Source organism: Charadrius vociferus, unplaced genomic scaffold, assembly GCF_000708025.1.
Source record: "Charadrius vociferus isolate BGI_N301 unplaced genomic scaffold, ASM70802v2 scaffold883, whole genome shotgun sequence".
Taxonomy (NCBI): domain Eukaryota; kingdom Metazoa; phylum Chordata; class Aves; order Charadriiformes; family Charadriidae; genus Charadrius; species Charadrius vociferus.
In genome coordinates, this window is record NW_009647740.1 from 825,735 (window position 1) to 848,396 (window position 22,662).

General features: G+C 42.1%; 2 protein-coding genes across 3 annotated transcripts in view; one reads left to right on the forward strand and one right to left on the reverse strand.

Annotated features, from left to right (window-relative positions):
* The window catches only part of SYN3 (synapsin III), a 179,783-nt gene that overhangs the window by 91,400 nt on the left and 65,721 nt on the right, over window positions 1-22,662 (reverse strand). The window lies entirely within an intron of this gene.
* The window catches only part of TIMP3 (TIMP metallopeptidase inhibitor 3), a gene marked incomplete at its 5' end in the record, with an annotated part of 17,513 nt that continues 11,908 nt past the window's right edge, over window positions 17,058-22,662 (forward strand). The window contains one exon of the mRNA XM_009881985.1: window positions 17,058-17,073. Coding sequence (XP_009880287.1) covers window positions 17,058-17,073 — 16 coding nt within the window. The remainder of the gene's footprint in view (window positions 17,074-22,662) is intronic.

Genomic DNA, 22,662 nt, shown 5'->3' on the forward strand with positions numbered 1-22,662 from the left:
CGTCCCGCGGCAGCCTCTCCGAGAAATACCGTCAAGAAATGGGTGGTTGGTAGAGCAGCTCGTCTCCTACGGCAAGGCAAGTACAGGGGTGGAGGTGCGGGCTGCCAAAATTTCCTCCACCACCCGGTGACAAATAATGGGAGGCAGGACTAGGGGCGAGTTCTCTCAAGCCGGGGGAGCCGCCCGTGGCGGTCGGCGTGGAAAGGTGCGGCGCACTGTAGGCTTGTGGTGCTGTGCCGGTGGGCTGGAGGAGCGGGTAACAAGTGTTCTCCACGCTGTCTGCGTGCCAGGCTGCGATCTCGGCAGCTGCGGGAGTGCACGCTTTTTTTTGGAAAGTTGAAACGCTTTTATCGGATCCTTGCTGATGTTCTCCGCTATGGGTTTTAGCATCCCTAAGGGTCTCCACTACACTGACTTTAGATGGGGAACACCCAGAATTTCTCAGAGGAAGAGATGATGGGAGTTCTTTGGTTTGTTTGTAGCCAAGGGTGGTTAACCAAATACAGTTGCTGCTTGCTAAGTGTCCTGTGGTAAAGTATATGAAATCAATTAGTGGTGTCCTTTGAGTTAATGCTGGACACGTGTCCATGTAGCAGTAAATACATGCTGTCGCTTCAGCAGTCATGAGTAGACTGCGTGAGTGAAGTCTTCTTGCACCTCTGTGGATTGACTTAGCACAGCATAAAAAGGGTTGGGGGACTCAGCACTGCTGGTACCCACACAGTACTGGCTCCAAGCGGAGTCTGCAAAGAAATCCACCTGGCAACTGCTATGGAAGTCAAATAGAAAATAATTCTCACTGCAGCAGAACACCCATTGCTATGAACCCTGCCAGTGGCTCTTTCAAGTTAGCCAAGCTTACTGGCAAAAAAATATCTCTTGCCTTTAACTCTTCTACAGAAACTGCAGTTATGCCTGGTTATTCGTGTCTAGTTTATATAGTATCTACTCTTGAATGCCAAAAAAAGCATTACATGTTAAAAGTGCTGGGAAGGCTACAGTTTGCTTCAGTGATGATATCCTGTAAAATCCTTATAAAATAGTATTATACTGGGGAATTCTTCCAGGAAACTGCAGTATTCAAAGTTCTGTTGCCATTTTCATAGTTCAGATCAACAAGCGTGCCACCTAAGTGGCAACTGCAAGAGAGATTGTCCTTTCTGTGAAAGTGAGACTGGGAAACCATTTTTCCACAGCTAAAGCTGTGGCCTTTATTAGCTGCATTTTGAGAGAAGGTCTACTTTCTTGCTCTGATTAGGTCATGTTATACTAGATTAAGGGTAGTTTTCGGTATAATTCAACTTCTTAAAATGGTTTTAAATAAGTTTCTGTTATGAGTACACACTGACAGTATATTTTTGCTAGAGGCATAAGTTACTTAGGGGTATGGTAAACTATGACGTTTCATATAACAGTACTCCTAAACTTTAGGGCACAAAGTTTTTCTGTTTTCTACTCTGACTTCTGGTTGAGTTCAAAGTAGTCTCCTTCATCTCTCCTTCCTCTATTCTGGACTCTATGATATGTCATGCCTTGGCTTTGCTTTGAGATGTTGTAGTTCAAAAAGTTGATGTCAGTAGGGCTGTCATGCCTTCAGACATCACGGCAATGCAAAGGAGGAGAAGCAGAAGGGGCAAGAGCAACTCATTCTAGCAGATGACTTAAATCCAAGTTTGGTTAAGACCACAGTTTTGTGTGATGGGTAAGCAAAAGTAAATCCTTACATCTGCTAGAACTGTCTGGAAAATGTGATGTTTCTGCAGGCTGATTTTAGTAAATGCTGTCATGTTCTTCATGTGCTGAAAGGGCAAAAAGCACACTAAAGCTTTCTGGCTCTGCAGGAGTTAATCATCTCCATGGAAACTGATGGCAGTGTACTAGTGCAGTGTTTAGACAGACTAAACTACACGCTGGGTTATAAAACACATTGTGGGGAAGAAAGGGACTTGGCAGCAAGTTTTTATCGCTCTTGAAACTCCTGACAAAATACCAGCTCAAAAGGGAGGAGTCAATGCCATAAGGGCTGGAGCAAAAAAGCTTTTTAAAATAGCTCCTAAAACAATACAAGAAATTAACTAGCTAGGTGGCAGCCTAGGAGAGGCTCTTCATCTTCAGAAGCACTGAAAGTTGAAGGAGAAAACTTTTAAGTGAAGAAGTGTAATGCAAACTCTTACTGTTGGTCTTTCATGCCTAGCCAGTGAAGTCCTACTCTCAAGTTTATTCTCTTTTCTTTTAATCTGATCGCACTAGACATTTAATTTTTGATCTTTCTGTGGCTCAGTTCTGATACAGCCTCCCAACTCTGCAGTCATTAGATGGTTTTAATCTCTACAGAAACAGATGCTCAAATAAATCCATTGGAAAGGGCAGGATTTCAATATGGACATCCTTTGAAACTGGAGGTTGTGGTCTTCTAAAGGAAGCTTGGACTCCATACACAACAATATTTTTTTTCTCTTTATTAACAAAAAGGAGGGGAATTAAAAAAAAATAAAAAAAAAAAAAAAAAAAGGAGAGGAACTACTGCCAGACTGGTCACAAGGGGTCTTTTCACTCAGCCTGAGTGTTCCAGCATGATGAATAGAGCAAAAGTGAAGAGGTGTGTCTCATCTGGCCCTCCAAGGTCAATCAATAATAAAATTGCTGTTTTAACTCTTGGCTTGCTTTCTTTAACTGGATCGATGAGTACCAGAACAGGCAGTACAATAATTAGACAAACAGCAAGACAAATAGCAACTGCTATGACTTGCCATCTGAACTTTGCTTCCTCCACTCCCACCCTCTGCCTATGACCCCTTCCAGATGTGAATATTTTTCTTTTGTTTGAATTAAGAGACCTTTTGAAAGAACAGACTCCAGGCATGCTTTGTTCCATTGTGACAAAGCTGTGACATTTCCAGCTGGACATAGCTGACATGAAAAGGGCTTGTTTGTCCTTTTTTTTTGCAGGAGCAGCAGGAACTTTTGAGCTTGGCTGCTGAATGTTGCATTCACAGGTTTGGAAAAACACCTCCTGCCTGGCCCCCTCTGCCCCACCTGTCCTTCAAAAAAAAAAAAAAAAAAAAGAGAAAAATATGTGAAATTGCAGGCTGGATTTTGACAAACCAGTCTGCAAGTGATAAAGAAAGTACTTTGTCCACTACACACCTATCTCACTTTCATCTTATGCATATACTTCAGAAAAGAGCTATGGCACTACTAGCTGTCTCTTACCTCAGTTCAAAGGAGCCCAAATTAACATTCCTTTCTACAGTTTGTGTTGGGGGGAAATACATTTGAGCAAGGATGCCAGTGGGTGCCCTCTCCCTTCGAAATAACCTTACTCTTGGCGAGTTGGAGTTGGCAAGCGTTGGGGAGATGAAGGTAAGCTCTTAGAGTCCCTTGGGGTTAAGGAAGCCATTCCTTCCTCCATCCTGTCATACCCGTAGCACTGAGTTCACAACACCTGCAGTGGCTAGCCTCCTTTTAACTGAGAATGTGATACGAGAAGAGCAAGAGACAGCAGAGAAGTAGGAAGCTCATGAATTTATTTGGCCGAAAGTCTAAGCACCTAATTGAAAACCTGCCCTTTTGCTTCCACTGGTTTTCTTGAATTGCTCATTCCACCTTTTCACTAATAAGCTAAAAGAGATAGGCGGAACAACTTGTTCAAAATCTCATCTATGATCATGCATTCTTTGCCTTGACATAGACTATAGTGAGGTCACGTGTGCTGTCTTATCCTTTAAGGCAGGCGAGTACAGTCTGCCAAATTTATTAAGAAGTTAAAATAAACCAACTCCTATTAATTACTATACCAATCTTTTGAGTTGAGATGAATTTCAAACGAATTCTTTGGGTTACATCTCATGACAATGGTTGCAAAAGGGCTGTAGCCACTTTGGAATCAGACTTTTGTAGAGGAAGTAATGATGTGGTTTCATTTTTAAACTGGACTTCCCTTCAAGGCGTTTTAGAAGCAGGAAATCTGAGAAGTACCCCTTAAAGCTTAAAAAAAAAAAAAAAAAGGTACTGTAAATTCCATTTTACATGGGAAGAAACTGAGGAAATTTGTTTAACTTTTATGGAATTCCAATGTCCATGGTAAAAATATGGTAAAAGAGGGTGTTTCTTGTGCTTGGTCATGTCTTCTGACAGAAAGATGACCATTCTAAACGGAATTGTCCTATTTAATAGAAGTGGAAATAGAAGTTGCTTATTTGTTGGTTTTGTTGGTTATTTGCAATTAAAGTCCATAGTGGAGTGGAGAGATCACCTTGTGGCATCTGGAGTTTGTCACTTCTCCAAATGTACGTATTAAAAAAATTGTGGTGGAAATCAGTGTTTGGAAGATGTAGTGCAGAATGTTATATAAGGCTCCTTTGGTATCCTGTTCCTATTGCTTATGCTTACCCCGGATTTCCTGCAGGAAGTAACTCCAGCAAGACCTCTGAGCCAGTGGAGATCCAGATGTTCTAACTTTGAGTCTTAGAGCTCCTTGCTTTATGTAGGCATTTCCTTCATTCTTATTTTCAGTGATTTCCCACCTGTTCTTGAGAACGCTCCACTTGCCAACTGCTCCTCTAATGTTTCTGGGAAGAAGTGGGATGGTGGGAAAATAGTTATGTACTGCCATATGCAGTACTAGCGTATTTTAGCTTAGCAAAAGTTTTTATCCAGAGTGGGAAAAGGCCTGCTTTGTTCATATCTGTTATTCAGGATTAGCAGATTTGGTTGTTTGATACAGAAGTGACATCGTGACACATTCATTCTCAGCTTCATCAGTGGACTCCACATTTTCCAGGACACTAAATCCAGTTAGTCCTGGCTTTTCAGAGTCTCTTAGATATGGCAACTGGGTTGGCATCTGATGAAATGGATCTCTGTACTAATACATAATTCCACTGACAGTCATGGTGGGTGGGATCATATGTATATGAGGTCATATTTCTTTTTCCTCACAGCTCCAATACCATGTGGTGCTCTTATGTAGCCCAACCAAACATGCGTCACTGACGCAAAGAGCCCGTTTGGTCTGGGCAGGAGGTCTTGTCATTAAATGAAACTTCCACCAGATGCTCTTTGGAAGTTCAATAAGAGCTAGTAAACCTGAGAGGACAGCTTGGTTTGAGTTAGCAGGCAATGTTGTGCTTGCCAGCTCTGAACCAGGCTAAGCTGAGGGACTAATTTCGGTCCTAATAATGTCTGGAGTGCATGTGGTTGAATTTCCGTTTAATGATGAGATTTTTATTTTTTTGGTTCAAGACGAAGAGGCTTTTTGCTCTGATGTGCTCCTTATTGCTCTAGACTTTCAGGGTATGATTGTGTCTTTCACATGATGTTATAAATTGCAAGCAACTTAAATGATACTGGTGAAATTATAGTAGTGTAAAAGGTAAGAGAGAAAAATCGGGCCTTCAAGCACCAATTAGTTAAGCAAATGCAGAGTTCAGTAAACGTACAGGCCTACAGTAGCTAGTCTAAACCTCTGAAGAATCTCTGCATGTGACACTTGAAATTTTACTGGTGTAACTTCAATGGACTGTTAACTGCTCTTTACGCCAACTACACCTTATGTAGACTTCTCTGAGACAAGGTTGATCAGGGCAGCTGACTATATTTGAAGCTGTTGCACATATTTTCAACTGTCTTAACTGTTCCTCAGCTTTGTGGCACTGAACACTTGTTGCAAATAGCAGAGCTGAACGTCAACCTCTTTGGTAATGCTCTGTGTTTAAGCACTTGAGGCACACTGCTGTGGCTCTATTAAAACCCAGAACTCTTCCTCTAAAGCAGATGCCTGAAAGCATGCGGAAATTATCAGTGTTCTGCCCTCTGGTGACTCTGCTATCAGTGTTATTTGCCCATAGTGGGCTAGGTCCGTCTTTAAAACCAGGGTTAAACTGGATTTGCTTTGGAATAACTTGAGAAAAGAATGTTAACCAGTAAATTTCAAATTTCTGCTGTTTGAAAGTATTAGGCTGGTGCTTGGCCTGAGGTAAATGAGACCAAGGTGGGTTACATGGATTTATACCCCCTTATGCTAGATCTAAAATTTATACCCCCTTATGCTAGATCTAAAATTTGGCCCAGTTATCAATATGGTGGACCAGCCTTGTAATTTGTGTAAAGCAGGTGCGGTGCTACTGATCTCAGCAGTATTTTACCGTCTTGTATCAGAGTTGGACTTTACTTGATGGTTTCAGGTTTCTAAGAAGAATGTTACAAACACTAGAGAGCTTCAAACTACTGTTAAAAAAAAGTTAAACTTCTACTGTAATGTGAAGTAGTTCCGTTGAGTGACCAGAGTGAAGATTTAGTGCATTAACTGACAATGTCTAATAACACAAAAATGCGAGTAGTTCTACAAAACCCTGATTATTTTATTTATTCAGAATTTCTGCCAGCTAGAAAAGATTCTGGGAATCTTTTGGAAACAAGATAGAAGTCTCTTGAGTTGCGTGCTGGTAAAATAAATGTTGACTATGAATAGTCCAAATTCCTGCTAGTGTTTATATAAGACCTTTCCAAAGGGCAATTTCAGCCCTTAGAAACAGTATACAGGCAATAAAACTCAAGTTAATCAGCAGAAATACATATGCAAAAAAATAGCATCAGACCTCATCAAATATCAGCAACAGCTTGATGAGATGTAGAATCTTATTTTTATCTTGGGAAGAAAGGAGGTGATTTGGGGTGTCCCTCCTGGGACCGAAAAGTGCCAGGAATGATCAGAGAGCAGTGCTTGGGGAGAACGTTGAGGAGGCCATTGTCAACTTAGGGATAAGGTCTTGGATTGTGCTTGTTGGGAACTAGTGGTCTGTGTCAGTGGGCTCAGCTCTGAAAACTTCTGTCTTTGTTATGGGTGGGGAAGAAGATGATCACAGCGATAGGCTCAATGGGAAACTTGCAATGGGAGAAGGTATTTAGGAGCTCTGGGAGTGGCAAAGGACCTTCAAAGATGTTGTATAAGGAGGAGAGAAGGATTACTGGAGAAGGGAGAGAAGCTGTATGAAAGCATTGCTGAAGAACTAGATACAGGCTGGTCAAGCTAAGAAGAATCATTAGTTGTGACACATGACAGGCCACCTCATGTGAAACTATGTAAGACGTCCAAGGTGAATCTAATCCATTCAGGACAATGAATGGGTACTGTGGCTTCAGGGAACACATAAGTAGAAGAACCCATATAAAACAATCAGGTGCTGTACTGACTGATCTCTAAGCCTGTAGCATGTTTGTTTCTGACTAGCAATCAAGGTTAGGCTTTCAAAAAGCCTGGCTGGGTGGACTGGCCATGGACAGAGCACATGCACTTTCCTCTATCTGAACTCTAGCCAAGCTGTTGCCTTCCTCCATTCAGATGAATGCAAAGTTCCTTCAAATAGCCCTTCGAGAAGCGCACGTTGCATGGGTGTGTGTGCAGGGCTTGGGCTCCTTTTATTTTCACCAGGTGAGTTACAAGGAAAATACAGCTCGGCTGGAAAATGATGCAGACTGCGCAGCAGGAGAAACAAATGACATTAAGCCAGATATAACATACTATCGAAAGGTACTTTTGATATACATGAAGCAGTAACCTGACCCACTGCAATCAGGAGATTAAAGGAGAGCGTGCGAACAGCAGAGCCGTCATTGTTCAACATGTATTTGTTATTGATTCTAGACAAAAATACACACTCTAATAAAAAAAATCCATAATCTTCCTTAGTTACCCATCTGTTGTTAAAGTGTCAGAGCATTGTAATCCTGCTGGTTCTTAAGAGCTTAGAACTGGTTTATTGGGGAGGTAAAGGTATGTGAAAGGGCCCAAGGATGAAAAGAGACCCCATAGATTTTTTTCCCTTCTTAATTCCTTGATTTTGACATGAAAAGGCGCAGGTTTCTGCTGGCCTGCATGATCACTGGTACTTCAGCAAAGTGGATATAACCTGCACTAAATTTGCACAACGCTTGCACAGATAGTAATGGCTACACCAGGTGCAACAACATGAAGGGAACACATTATTACTTATTGCTCCCTGGTGGTTCATTTAAAAAAAAAAAAAATAAAATCTCTCAACAGCACATAGGAAACAGGAGTACTTCTATTCCACAGAGCCATGTTCAAGATGACCCAAGCTCCTCCTGGCCTAGGCTGAAGGACATGAATTTTAACTCCGTCATGCTGTATTGTAATTACAGCATGGGGACTCCAACATCAGCTTCCTTTTCTCCATGTTTTCCTCAGTATTGGGTGCTACTGTAGTGCAGCCTGCAGGGAGGCCTGCTGGCATTACATTAGTCTGTCATTTTTCTGTAGAAGAGCATTGGAGCATTTGTTCAGACAAGCTCAGTCTCTCATGCTTAGTGAATACATGAACAAGCAAAAATCTTGCTCCTCTAATGTTTAATTAGCCCTCTTGAATTTCTTAAATCAGCTGTAAATAGGAAGCTGTCCCCCTAGTGAGCCAGTTTTGGTGTTGGTCTCCAAACAGTTAAAATATAAGGGAAAAAAGTGCTTGCTTGTACCAAGACAGGAAAACCACAGAATGGAAAGCTTCCACTTGACTTTGAAAGACAGGAAGTGGCTGGTGTTGGAAAGGCAACAGGTAGAGGAGGAGAGATCCAGAGGATATCTGTAGAAAACCAGCTATTCCCTAGACACTTCTCCTTCAGCTCCGTGTTCTTTTGGGGGAAGGAGTTCCAGGCTGGCCCTACTGTTCCAAGCCCTTTATACACTTTCCAAACACCCGCCCCAGTTTCCTACTTCCTGCCTCTTCTGGCACTGCTATAAATATCCTGCCTGCCTTTCATAGGTCTTGAGAAATGCACGTTGCAGGTTAAAGGGGATTGAGGTGACAGTATGGAACAGCCTTTAGAACCCGCTCTTGCGAAGTGCACAATTCCTGGGTTCTCTGCTTTAATTTGTGAAGTGTGAGGTTGCTGGGTCCCCTGCTTTAAATTTCCCTGAGAAAATGGAGGAAGTCCTTTAAGAGTCAGATAGTCTCTCTGTTTATCATACTCACCTCTGGACTAGGATACATGGGCCTGTTTCTAAGTAAACAATTTCCTCCAATAAATAATATACTACATATGGCACAGAGCTAAAAGCTGAAAAATTTCTGGTATTTGGGAGAAGGGAGGGTGAGGAAAAGAGGTTTAAGAAGGAACAGGAGACACTAGTCAAGGGACCACACTGCATGGAAAAGTATAGCATTTGCAGTAGTGAATATCTTAAATGCACTGGTGAAGAGGATCAGTCCAAGAGGAAATAAAACAGCAAACTGACCCCTGCGGCACTTCAGTAGCCATCATGTACAGTACTCCAATAGTCACAAAAGACAGGGCTCTCCCTTCATACCCTGCAGGGCAAAAATCACAAACCTAGAGAAGCGTGGGAAGACAAGAGCAGCAGTCCCTGTGCAAGAGCCTCTGTGTTGCAAAGGATTGTGCTGGGGGTAAGGCCAGGATGAGTTCTTAAGCCCTTTTTTTTTTTTAACTTTTCTAAATATGAAGAGCAGCACCTGTCCCTTTTTTCTTTCTTTTTTTTTTTTCCCTTTCCTTTTTTTTCCCCAAGGGGGTGGGGGATTAAGGATTTAGTTGGTTATTTCCTTAGAGGATCAAGATAAAAAGGAGACTTCAATAAGTCGGTTCCCATCTTCTTTACAGACAGTATATTTTCAATAGAATTAAGCAGCTGTCCTGCTTTTCCCCCACTGTGTAACAGTTTGCAGCTTTACAGAGAAGCACGGAAATAGAGGATTCCACGATATCAGACAGAACTCTGAGGTGGGACTTTTAAGAGACCCCAAATTATCACAGGAAGGTTTTAATGGATTATTATCTGTTCAGAGAGAAGCTTGACTAGACCTGGTGGCAAACAGCCAATGACCCTTATCAGTATGTTGCCTTTAACACCTTTACTTTGGAACAAGCACCCTGCAGCAGAACCTGTGATAGTGAGTCATATGCATCATCCAGCTAGGCTGGAGTTCTGATGCTGATAAGATAGACCTCCCAGCAGCCTGATGTGGGATAGTCTTGACTTTCCCATAGCCCCCTTCTGTGGCTGTCATCCTAATTCCTCATAGTTAGAGATTGATTCAATCCCTGCAGTTTTAAGTTCCTTCCAAACCCCTTTAAAGGCATTTGTTATTTTAACTCTGGAGACTCTATTTTTGTTACCAGGATGAATGTCTAATCTACCTCCCACATGCATTCTAAATTGCAGCTATCTCTTGAGTTTCCCAGTGTATTCTGGTTTGCTCTTTTTCTGTTTGACTGGGAGGCCAACAGGATGGGAATCATGTATTTGCTCATATTTTGTTCTGAGGATTCTCCTGGTGCCAAATACTTAGAGGACTATAAAGCTAGGACTAATATATCCTAGAGCCCGGCATCTCTCTGTGTTGTGTGATTTAGCAGGAGCCTACTGTAGCAGCGCTGCCAGCTTGATCCCAAAGAGACTTGTCCTTTCCAACAGACTGACTGCTTTGAAAAAACAGCAAGTGGGAAGCAGATCCTTACTGGCCTTTATTCCTATGCCATGTTTAAATTGGTTGAAGAAATAGTGTAGATTGAAAGAAGCAGACAGCACCTGTGTATTTGGCTGAATGGGAGACAAAGCTTTCACTAGTACCGGAAAGTTTTCAAGCCAATAGGTTCCTTCCTGTCAGTGGAAGATCTCATGTTTGTTTCTGAATGCCCTTCTCTCATACCGATTTCCTCTAGTACTAATGGCTGTTGAAAGAGGTAGGGTAAAGGAAAGTACGGGTCTTTCTTTCCCTCCTGTCTCAGAAACTGTTTTCCTGTTTGTCTTTTGCGGTATGGCAGCTTGGGCAATTGACGTAAACTTAGTCCTTTGTGCTGTTCAGAGCTCCCCTCTTCTGAATTTGACAACGTTGCCTACACGCACCCTCACTAGGCTGCATTTTTGACAGGACAGGAGAGCAAAGAGAACAAGGTCCTAGGGCGATAGTTGTCTTGGGACATCTAGGGGTTCACATTTTTGTGCTCACTCTGTATTTGTTCATCAAGCCATCATAAGGTCAGGACATGGCAGAGTTCATTCCAGCATATATTTCTTCAATATATGTGTGGATCAACAAGGAAAGATCGATGAAAGTTGTTATTGTAAGATTATTGCGGTGGCGCTTTGAGGCAACACCCCCAGGTTACACCACAGAAAAATATGGAAAAGGCAGCTTTTGTTCCAAAAAACATCCAGAGTGCAGAAGGGGGGGGGGGGGGGGGGGGGGGGGGGAAAAAAATCCTCGGAGGCGCGTGGGGGGGGGGGGGGGGTCGCAGGAGTGTTCTAAGAGTAGCTGTTTAGCCCACTTGGACTTCCTTCTCTGAGGAAATCCATCAGAGCTCACAGCAGCTATCTTAACTTGGGCAATTAGAACCAAAATGCTGATGCATGTTGTTTCTGAATTTTGGACTGTATCACTTTATTCTATTTTTTCCTCATGAGAACATCTCCACTAGAGTTGCTGCAACAGCTGTATTGTCATAAACATGCTGAAATTCAGTAACGTGGACAACCAGTGTGCACTGGAATCAACAGAGCTATAATGGTTAAAATAAAAAAAAAAGTCTCGTTTCTGTATTCCCAGAGTAATTTCCCTTGGCAAAGACCAAGCACTGAATGGAACTATACACTCATGAGCTAGCTACATGTTTGCCTGCCAATTTAATAGCAAAAGCAAGGAGGATCTGTGTTGCTTTCACCCAGAAAAGTAAAACTATATTTTGGTGAGATTTCACTATAATGATAGTGGTCTCAGCCCCGTTTTGGTTTTAGAATGTATTGTCAGCACAGCTACAGCTGACAGAACCAGGCAATGCCGGTCTAATTTCTGTAGAAGCAGTAATGCTTCAAGTATTCCAGGTTGTATTGCTTCCCTGCCCTGTTTGGAAGGTGGCAGGGGAATCCTTACTTGTCTCAGTGCGTTTTCATTAAAATTCCTTACCAGAAAATGTTACTGCAAACTGTGGCAATAAGAATGTAATCTGTGGCTGTTTTGCATAGTTGAATAATTTGTTGTTTTTGTTTTTAAGCCAACTTGTGACTCTTTGAGGCTAGCACTTGCTCCAAACCTTATTAATAGCAGTCCCTGTCATTTTAGAGGTTTTATCTTTCATTATTTTTCATACATACTCATTTCTGGATTTGCTAATATGCACTTGCACTTCCTCAGCTTCTTTGCATGGGGAAGGAATGGTATGCACCGGTGTAGCCTGGTTTTGTTAACTGGGGTTCTGCTTATCCCACAGAATATTAGAAGCAAACATAAAACTATACATTGGTAAGCCACATGTCTGATTTTTCTCGGGGGGGGGGGGAGCCATGTAACTATTCTTAGTTGGTATATGAAGTGTGAAATTAAGCAGTTCCAAGGGGATGAACAACTGCTATTCAGAGGGAGTGCCTTTGTGCTTCTGTCTTCTCCTCAGAGCTACAACAGTTAAGTGTTCTTGACTCAAAGTGTTTCCCTTAGGGTAGTGGAAAATCAGAGCTGGGCAAGGCTGCTAAAAACCCGGGCTTAGACGTGTGCCTCGTGTGCGTGTGTGTACATCTTGCAGTTCAGTGATGACCCTGATGACTTCTTGAACTTTTAATGACAATGCAGCTGTCTGTTCATGGTGCTAATTGACCCAAAAGCTGATTCCTCCCTCCCCCTCGTTATCCATTCTGTGAATGAGATGTGAAAACAAGACGACGACTTTTCCCGTGCCCTTAGGGCTGTCTGAGCCTGGCAGCAGTGACCCTGCTTGAGTAGAACTGAAAGAGCTGCTGCGCAATGGCCCATACTCCTTTTTAATGGGTTATTAAAATTCCACCTTCTCCCCCTCCCTCCAGTCCTGTTACAGTTTGGACTGAAGGCACTTAGGGGAAAACAGCTGCAGGAATAACTTTCCCTCTTTTCTTTCGGAAAGGCAGAGACAGCTGTTCAGTTCGTAAGTCTAGGGATTCCACCACTACTTATTTGGGGCCTGATCCTGCTCCAGTTAAAATCAGTGGAAAGAATCCCACTGGGTTCAACAGGCAGTTGAAGGAAGCAGCCTCAGGAAGCAGCCTGCAATCAAACAATACTGCTTCAAAATGTTGGAAACGGCTAGAAAGGAAAAAGAGAGTAGGAAGGCATTTGTCATAGAGTTGACTTGCTGACTTGGCTGCAGTCTCAAAGTACAAGCACTCAGCAAGCCAATGTTTTACTTGAGGAACAGGTTAAATTAGTGTGTTTGTGGTATCCTAAGTCACTTTTTAAAGATAACTCTAGTATGTCTATGTTCATTTACAGCCTGCAGTGTTGACAGACTTTTATTGTCACAGTGAATTAAAGGACTGATCTCTGATGTTGAATGCTTATTTTAATTTAGATACTCTTAGAGATCATAAAGGATAATGGCTTACTTTTTGAAATTATGCCAGTTCTCTGCACCTGCAGCTCTCATTGGTATGAATTTACTTGCTGCTTCTGAAAAATGAGGAGGAAAATGGAATTTGCTCTTGCTTCTGTCATTAGAGCTTGTTGTTGTCACCTCTGATTTATACAGTGAAAGAGGAGAGTATCAGAATTTCTGTTCCATAGAGAATTTTGAAATGGTGAAAATTTATTCAATCTGAAATGTGAGGGAAAATGAAAATATCAGAGTCTTCAGAATTTTCTGGAAAAAGAATCTGAATCTGATGCTTTGAAGAGTTAATTCAAAATGTCCATTTTGAATGAAGGTGTCATTTCACATCAACATTTAGACTTCAAGTGCAGTAGAAAAGAAATGCCGATTCAGGTTGAAAATAGGTCTCAGTTTTTCAGAGAAGAAAAATAGAAAACCATCTTGCTGAAGTTGATGCTTTCCTTAGAAATTTGTGACTTAAGTAAAAACCCCGTTTCCTGATAGGAAAAAGCATTTCCAGAAACATTTCTACCAGTCCCATCCCTGATAGTTTAACGGTAACAGCCTCCCCTTCTGGAAGTGCTGATTTTGATCAGGTTACACACTACCTCTCAAGCTGGGAGACATTCCAGTTCATTAGTCGTCTGGGATTTATAGTTAGCTTTTTCTGAATGCTGAGAATTCCCTTTAAAACACAAATCTACATAGCTTTTGCTTGCTCCAGTCCTTGGCAATGGGCAGTTCTCCTTGGGTTTGCTGCATTAATGAACAAACAGGTTTGTGGTTGTGCTCCTGCCACTGGACTGAGACAAGGTATTTCCCCTTCTGTTTCTGTTAGTTCCCTCTTGTCAATGTTTAAACATGCTTACACCTGTGTTCCAGCTGCAAGCTTAACTGGAGCCCTGAAAAGCTGGCTTTTGGGAGGGTGGTTCATTACTTTACCAAAATAGTCCTGTTACAGCAGTGTCTCAGGAGACCTAGACAGGCAGGAAGCAGTCAGGCTTGGTGTATGCCCTGGAAATGATTACCCTTATCTGTAAACATTCAGCAGTGCAGTGTACAGAGAACTTCTGCTGCCCAAAACAGTTAATGGGCCTTAGAGCGTTTAGAAATAGCAATCACCGTGCCAGGGCAGCTGTGAAATGACCATCTAACCACGTTTTGTGACCTGTTTTGGGGTTTTGTTTTTTGTTTTTTCTAAAAAGTTACATGGACACCTAAGAAATGATACCAGAATGCAGGCTTAACTCCCCCAAATTGGAGCTTTGTGAAAGTTTTTGGTAAGAATACTTTACAAAGCTCTCAAACTCCAGTAGCACAGATGACCTAACTGACTGGTAGGGTCACTTTAAGTAAATCTCCATCAGATTCATATGGTCAGACTTGAGAATTTTCATATAAAACCCACTAATTAGCAATACTGACTAGGTATAAAACAGTATGGGTTAGTCTTGGATTTGTATAAATATCTATTGTGCAAAAAAGAAGTCAGCAATTGCTAGACAGGTACTGTTAACCATTCAGTGCGTTCTCCGTGCTTACAGAAGTCTAGCTAAGAGTCATACCTCATTAAAATTTCATTGGGAGCACCAGGATGCATATGAGCATCCAAGTAAAGACACACAACTTCTGGAAATCTATTCTGATTATGAGCTTTTGGGCTGTTCATGAACGTGAAATTTTGATGATGAAGTCTATATGAAGGAAGTTTGGGTAATACAAGAACAAGATGGTTATACGGTTTCTCTTTCCACTGGAGTTTCTATGGAACAACTCTGACCAGTCTGTCAGTAGGACATCCAGGGAGTTTCTGAGAAAATGGAAGAACAAAGGTAACTGGCCAGTGTCTGCCTACCCTTTCTGCTGTCAGCGCTTGGTGTCATTGCACAGGGAAAATCCCATGCCTTCAGAGCCAGAGGATGTACAGCGTGCAGTATTTATGTTACTTATGCCAAGACTTGTTGCTTATAGATGTTCTTAGACTTCCAGGTCTTCTCATTACTTCTTTCATGAGAGGTCTCATATCACTTTTCTTTTTTTTTTTTTTTTTTTTTTTTTACCTTACTCCAACAACAAATCAACACTGAGTTCTTCTGCCCTTTGATATCCCTTTGAAGGTCCAAAATGAAGGATGTTGTTTTGGAACACAGTTATAACGGGGCACTGCATGGGATCCTGGAAAGTTCTGAATAGGTGGGCTAATTGGTTGGTGTGAGGTTTGCTCTGATGTTGTCCTGACCTTGACCTGTAGTCTGAGTGGGAATTGTGGTACATGAGGTTGAATCAGGGCTTGGGGAGGTTTTCCACTTGCATTAATGAACACTGAATCAGGATCCAAGTGCTACGCCTAAGTCTTTACATGGTGCTCAGACTGCAGGGTAAAATTCTTCATGTAGCTAAACTCACACTGTAGTTACACAATAGACATTAATAAAATGGGCAATTAGTAAATTCCTTAAGCATTATGATAAACCATAACTGTGTCATGGACATGTCCAGTGTATGTCAGCTTTGGAACAATTTATAATGGCTCAAGAATGGTGGGCAAAGGTACTGGCTTCTCACAGGAGAAATTGTTTGAATGGGGGTTTAATTCCAGTGCGGGGCAGGCTTGGTAGTGGGTCCTGTCAGGTCCAGTGCAAATAGGAACAGCAGAGGAGCACATCTAGGCCTGACCTGGTTAAATATGTATACCTCTTTGGCACAGACAGCTGCTTAGCCTATCAGTTTAATGCAAGTTTTCTAATGCAGGAAGGAATTTGCAGGCCCACCCAGTACCCTTGAAATCTATACATGTTCCCAAACAGTTCTTCCTCTCTAGCTCCTACGTGCAAAATTGAGTGTAAACCATGTGATCAGTGGAGTGCAGCCTCTGCGCAGAATGCTGGCACCCGTCCCAGCCGGGTGAGGTGCTGAAGCAAGGAGACTCCTCTGAAGTAAGTTGCTGAAGCAGGGGAGTGTCCAGGCCTGTGGCTTTTGATACTCCCTGTTTTGAAAGGTTTAAATGGGCTGTCAGAGCTGCCCTGTTTCTAATGCGCAGAAGAAAACTGCTTTCAGATGTTCTCTTTAGCAGGACTCTCCTTCCTCCTCCCACTGTTGACCACTTGGATGTGGCCTGTCAGTTTGTTCATGGATTGCACGGTGGGTTAAGGAAGACTAATAAATAGGCAGATTTGGGTCAAGAATTTTCGCTTGCCTCCTTGAAAAATATAGTAATTCATTTATTACGCTTGTTAACTCTGGATATCCCACAGAGGAAATCTAGCACTAAGAAGCAAAGAGATGCCAGTGCTAAGTATCTGGCTTTGCAGATACTTCACTATTACATGAAATGTAGCATCTACCAGGTTTGAGCCCTGGACATTCACTGTAAATATGGTTGAGTGCTGGATCAGAGCATCTTTCCCCCCTTCCTCTTGTGATGTATGTGAGCAGTCTCTTGGCTGCTTGGGGAAGATAGTGGTTTTATTCTAAGAATCAGATATCAAGCTGCAACACAACAGCTTGCAGAAGGAATGACCATATCCCAGTCGAGCAACTTATCTACAGCTTTGCAGGCTAAGGACTTTTCTTTCTCGTCAAACTGAAACTTCCTGGGAAATTTGCAGTCAAAAAGAAAAAGTGGAACAGAAGCGTGCATCTATGCTGCCTCTTCAGCCTCGAATCTCCTCACTGTGCACCCGTTTTGATGTACATGTAACAGCAACATCAGTTGAATTCTTGCAGCAACAGACATTGCATTTGAGGACTGTATATTACCCTTGCTTAGGATCAACAGTACTTTATTCTTTAAGTAGTGCCCATGACCTCAAGGAAGTAAAAGTCTGCTCCATGTGAATCAGAATGGGATTTCTGTGATTGTAGCAGGTTCTTTAAAATGCTGCTCAATCCATTTTAATCACTCTAGCACTCGTTCTTGTAGTTTATTATCATGATCTGTGGAAATGGAATGGCCTCACTTGCAACTGTATCACTAAATCACAGGCAAAGGACATGTTTTCTCCTTGCAGAGACTGCTCCCCTAACAGTACTTCTTAGCGCAATTCATCTCTCATCATATGTGCTCCAATTTGCTTTCCATGTTGCTGCTCACTTGATGGGTTGGGAAATGATCAATGCCAGATGCACATTCTTTTCAGGCAGTAAATGCTCCTGCAGCAGTAAGCCATGTGCACCAGCTCCTTGTTTCATTAAAATCACATATGGTTTCCATTTGCCCCTAATTGGTCTCACTTCAGCTCTGCCATATTCTCGGAGTGGAAAGCTTAGACCTGTGGCTCCTTCGAACAATTCCAAAGAGCTATGAGAAACCAGAGCCTTGTCTGTCTCAGCCTGGCTTCCCCTCGTCCTGTATGTACTGTGTCTAGAAGTATTTGATCTGGGAGTGAGGACTGAATTAAATCTTATTGCACAAATCTTATGTAGACCAAAAGAAAATGGAAAATGAGTTTTGAGCTGAGCATTGCCTGACCAGCTTTGAGTCATATGCTTGTTATTTTTATCCACTGTTGTAAGCTGGCTTTGGAAATGCTTTTGTGTGTTGGTTTTGACGACCATCTTACCAACACTGCTAACCTTGGCAGAAAGCAGTTCTTTCTTTGGCAGTTGTCAGTGGCACAAAATGAGGCAAAATGCACTCTGCTGAAACCATCCCTTGGAGAGAGGTGCAAGGTGCCTCTCTACTGCACTCTGTGAGGCACTCCCTTCCCCTCCTTCCACTTGCATCACTTTTCCTTCGTTTACTCTGATAGTTGCCTACTGCCTTTTGCTTCTAGACTGAATTCTAATAAAAATATTTAGGTGGAAAGTTAAAAAGGAGACAGAAATGACTAGTTGGCAGGAATGGCATTGGTTTCTCTTTTTCTTTTACCAGAGGTTTCTCAAGGCTGTAGGCATGCTCATGAGGTAGTCTGCAGTGTCTCTGTTCGCTTACATCTGTAGCAAACCTAGAATGTTTTGTTGGTGCAAGCTGTGAGACTAACTTAACTATGCGTCTAACTCCTCTGACTCAACTCACTTTGTGCCTGTTCTAGCTAATCTCTTGGGCCTGCCTGGCTTCCCTGAGTTTAGTAGGTGTAATAGCTAGTAACAACAGACGTTGGTGGTTTTTTTTTTTGTTTTTTTTTCTTCCTTTAGCTTCTCTGTGTTTATGACAAGGCATTTCCTGAAGTTACTTTCCCTTGGCACAAAACATACGGTCTACATGTGTATCTAAAAGATTCTACTTGTAAATGGATATAAATGCCTTTTAGATCCCTCCTTTCTTCCTCTTCCTTTCAGTCTTTCCTCCATCCTCCCAACAGACTATCCATGTATGATGGGAAAGCAAGGGAGCTAACATCAGGAGTTAGATGCAGGGGCAGTGCTGGGCAGCTGAAGAGTCTTCAAGCAAATTGCATATGGGAACCTGAATGATACGTCTATAAGAGAATTTGCAGTTTCTTATCCAACAGAGACTTCTCCTTTCTCTCCAGTTCTAATGTATTTCAAAGGGAGCTAGGGCTTCCATAGGGTAAGATGCACCATATGGGGAGGGAGAAAAATACTTGGTACTGCTGCCTTCAGAAAAATTGTACCTAGTTAATACGCTACAGGTGAAATGCCAAGCACAAACCAAGTTCTGCTTGTTTTATGCAATCTTGCATCTTTAATTTGTGGTTTTGTTGGGAGGATTAACTCTCTCCCAAGTAAAGTCCTTTAGAGCAATTTATACTTTTGAAGTGATGGGAGGTATGATGCAATCACAGTCATGTATGAAGGAGTTGTATTGTTCCTTGTTTTGCAGTGTTGGAAATCAAGCAGTACAGCACATTGTGCAAACAGACTCTTATTGGGAAGTAAATCTGCTGGGATGGGAAACCTGTTAATACTTAGCAAGTGAAATTGTGATCAGTTGTTTTAGACAGAACTTGGGCCTGGGTGAAACCATTTAATTGCCTTCCACTTTTTTGGGTGGCCTTCAAACAGCCTTGCTGTGCCACAGACAGGGAAAGTTTTTTTTGGTCTGTAAAACAAAGGCCAAAGGTATATGTTATAGTTCTGGTTAGAAAATGGGTAGGAAAGATATCTGTGTGTCTTGCCTTCCTGTTTTTATTTAGACCTTGATTGTTAGTCAAAATGTTCCAACTTGCTTGTTGAAGTAAGCGCAAGTTGTTTCCACTGCAATATTTATGGGTCAATTGTCTGACTGGTAGAGGTGATAGGTGTCAAGAAGGTGTTCTTTCTCGGTCAGTGTTCCTCAGAGCACTTTGAGAAGGCAAGAAGTCAAGATTTGGACTGCCAGTACTGGGAGCTAGTTTGCTGGTGAGGGGTATGAGAGGAAGGCAGCCAGCAGTGAACCTCTTACTTCACTACCTTTTTTTGCTTTCTTGACAAGGTTCTCTGGTGATGCTATGTACCAGCACAGCTGGATTTGGCTTCTTCCAAGACAAAGAAAAAGAGGTTTGCTTTGATTTTGTGGCTTTGGCTGGAGGTCATGATGGAAGGAGGCAAGAGGAAGCTCCTATATTGTATTTTTTAGCCTTCTCGCACTTTGCAAGAAGCCTTCAAATTCATTACTCTAATCTGTGAAAGAATTCTATTTTGATTATGTAGGAGGAGGTGACTTTCCGTACAGACAGATCATCAGACAGACTGGAGGCTTATATCTGATTTTTTTTTCCCTCTTAGCGAACCTCTGCTGTCATCGGCATTTCCCTCTCCATTCTGCTTTGCTGTGGAAGTGGAGGAAGAGGTGATAGGCTGCTTTCTTGTCCCCCTTCCAAAGCAGGCCCGACCCACTTGCTACTCATACAAGCCTACAGCCACCAGGCAATTTAATAGAGCTTCCCAAGAGGCTGCATATAACTGGGTCAGACTTCCAATCCAAAGGACACAATCCACTTGCAGTTATGGTCCTCTGTTTTAAGGGAGGTCAAGAGTGTTGGTAGTAATTGCTAACAGATCGGCCAGGGGAGTGGGAAAAGGAATGCAGCTCATGAGGGAGAGTGAGCAAGACAGACACAGCAATTTTGTCTTTTTAGCAGCACCATCAGCACCAACGCTAGAAAAATCTGTGTGTAGAAACATCCTGCCTTGACCAGGTTAGGATACACCCCCATAAATGCCAGAATAAACTAATACCTCAGTAGTGTGCTGGGTATGTTCAGAAGTCTTAAACATACCTGCTGCCTTCACTGTGCATGATGGGAGCCCTCCAGCATGTACCAGTACAGCAAGGAGTTTTTGTGAGACAGGCTGAAAGAGAGCTGCTAGTAAAATTGATAAAAAGTTCTCAATATATTGCTCTTGGGAGTGAGCCCTTGTATAGTCTTCGGATGAATAAATTGGCAACCATCCTCCTTGCATGTCCTGTGTTTAGTGTTAAGGCAGCATTTCTAAGCAAGCCGTTCTGTTGGGGGTTGTTTTCGCAGTCCAGTTCCTGGTGTAGTCAGTGGCCTCAGGATAGAAGGAGCCTTTCTTCAGCCTCCTGGTTGCTTTGCTGCTCCCCATATATTTTATTTTGCCACGATTTGGATGTCAAAGAATGGACTGGGATAATAACTTGTCCCCTGCGTCTCCTTTAGTAAACAACATGAATCCTCCACATCCTTCACTTAAATGCAGTAAGAATGCACCTCAGCCAAACCTCTCACTTAAAAATACTCATACTGCACACCAATAAAATAAATCCTTGGAACAATAATGAGAATTGTAGCATTTGTTACTCGCCTGAGCCATTCATGATAATTGGTCACAAGGGGAATGGGTTTGGAGCAAATCCTGGTCTCTAAAGGGTGTGTGCCTCCACTTAAAATGCTGTTTATGGATGACAACCAGCGCACTTGCATGAAAGCATCTGGTTCTCATGGTGCACTTGGGCATGCAACTGGGATTCGTGGTGTTAGCTTGTGCATCTACCACTGCCCGCTTGTTAACGGAAGGTGAGATCTGTGACAGTGTCACCATCTAGTGGCTGGTCCCGATAAAGGACACAGGCTGGACTGAACTAAGACAGTTGATGCCTTTGTTTTTCAGTCGCGAAAAAGTGCTACTACAAATGTAGTAGCTAGTGTGTGCCTGGGTGAAACTACTTGGGTAATTACAAGTCTTTCACCATGTTGTTTCCTCAGCTTGGCAAATGCATGCCTTAATCTCACATGTCCACTTCCCTTACATTGGTCTTTACCTGTTTGTCTACTCTTTGCCTCATGAAAACAGTGCCTTCTGCTATCTCAGCTGTAAAGCCAGTGTCCTCTTCTGCTTCATATCTTACCTTTAGGCCTATACTTCCTATGAATCCTTGAGAAAATGGCCATAGAGTAAGGGATAAAGTTATAAAGAGTACTTGAGTTAGATATGTGTGTGTTTGGGCAAATAAAAGTGTGTACAGGGCCTTTTTCTCCTATGGCCGTTCTGATTTGTTTGCTTTTATAAGACCTCATCCAGTGACATTTGGAAAGGATGTGATTTTTTCTGTGTATTTGTGTGTATATGTGTCCATGCAGGCAGTGTGTACCACGATAGAGAAGCCAGTGAAATACAAACCATTAGCTGCCCGCACTATATTAGCCCTGTGGCAAATCTCAGCCATCTCTGTTTTCCTAAGCACTAAGCTAGTTTACGTTAAAAAAAAAAATAAAAGCAAGGGAAAAGCGATCAATACGTTAATCATTTGTGATAGTTAAATGTATTTCTTGAATCCTCAGACACAGCAGGTTGTTATTTTCTTAATTTTTTTCTTGAAAAATGGATATTTAGTTGATATTTTTTTCTCTCTCTGTTCTCTCATTTTTAAAATCATGTCAAATGTTGAGAAGTAATGGTATGGCTGCCATGCTTATCTTATCAAGATTTATATCCTCATCTAATTTAACTTTTCATAAATAATTACAAGTCACTCATGAGACCTTGCCAACTGCTCCAGTCCCACAAAGTGACCTGACCTGAAACCCCAAAGTACTGAGAAACATTCATCTCAGAGTATTTTCATAGGCAGTACTTCAAAGGGATTGTGGTTTAAAAATATGCAGCTATTTTGGTGACCACTTGTGTGGGATAAAGTTTCCCATCAGTAATAGCAGGACTGTAATAGAGCTTCAGGGAGAAGGAAGGAGTTCAGGGGAGCAGTCACAGCACCTTTTGCCTCATTCTGCTCAAGCAGTAGAAGTCCCAGAAGTAAACAGTTGATTTAATTAACATAACACAGACTGATTTGCAGCAGAAATACTGTAAATTTCTGATAACTTGCAGAGGGTGAAAAATTAATCTGGCAAGTATGTATGACCCCCGCTTAGTTAGGAACAGTGCTCTTTTTCTTCT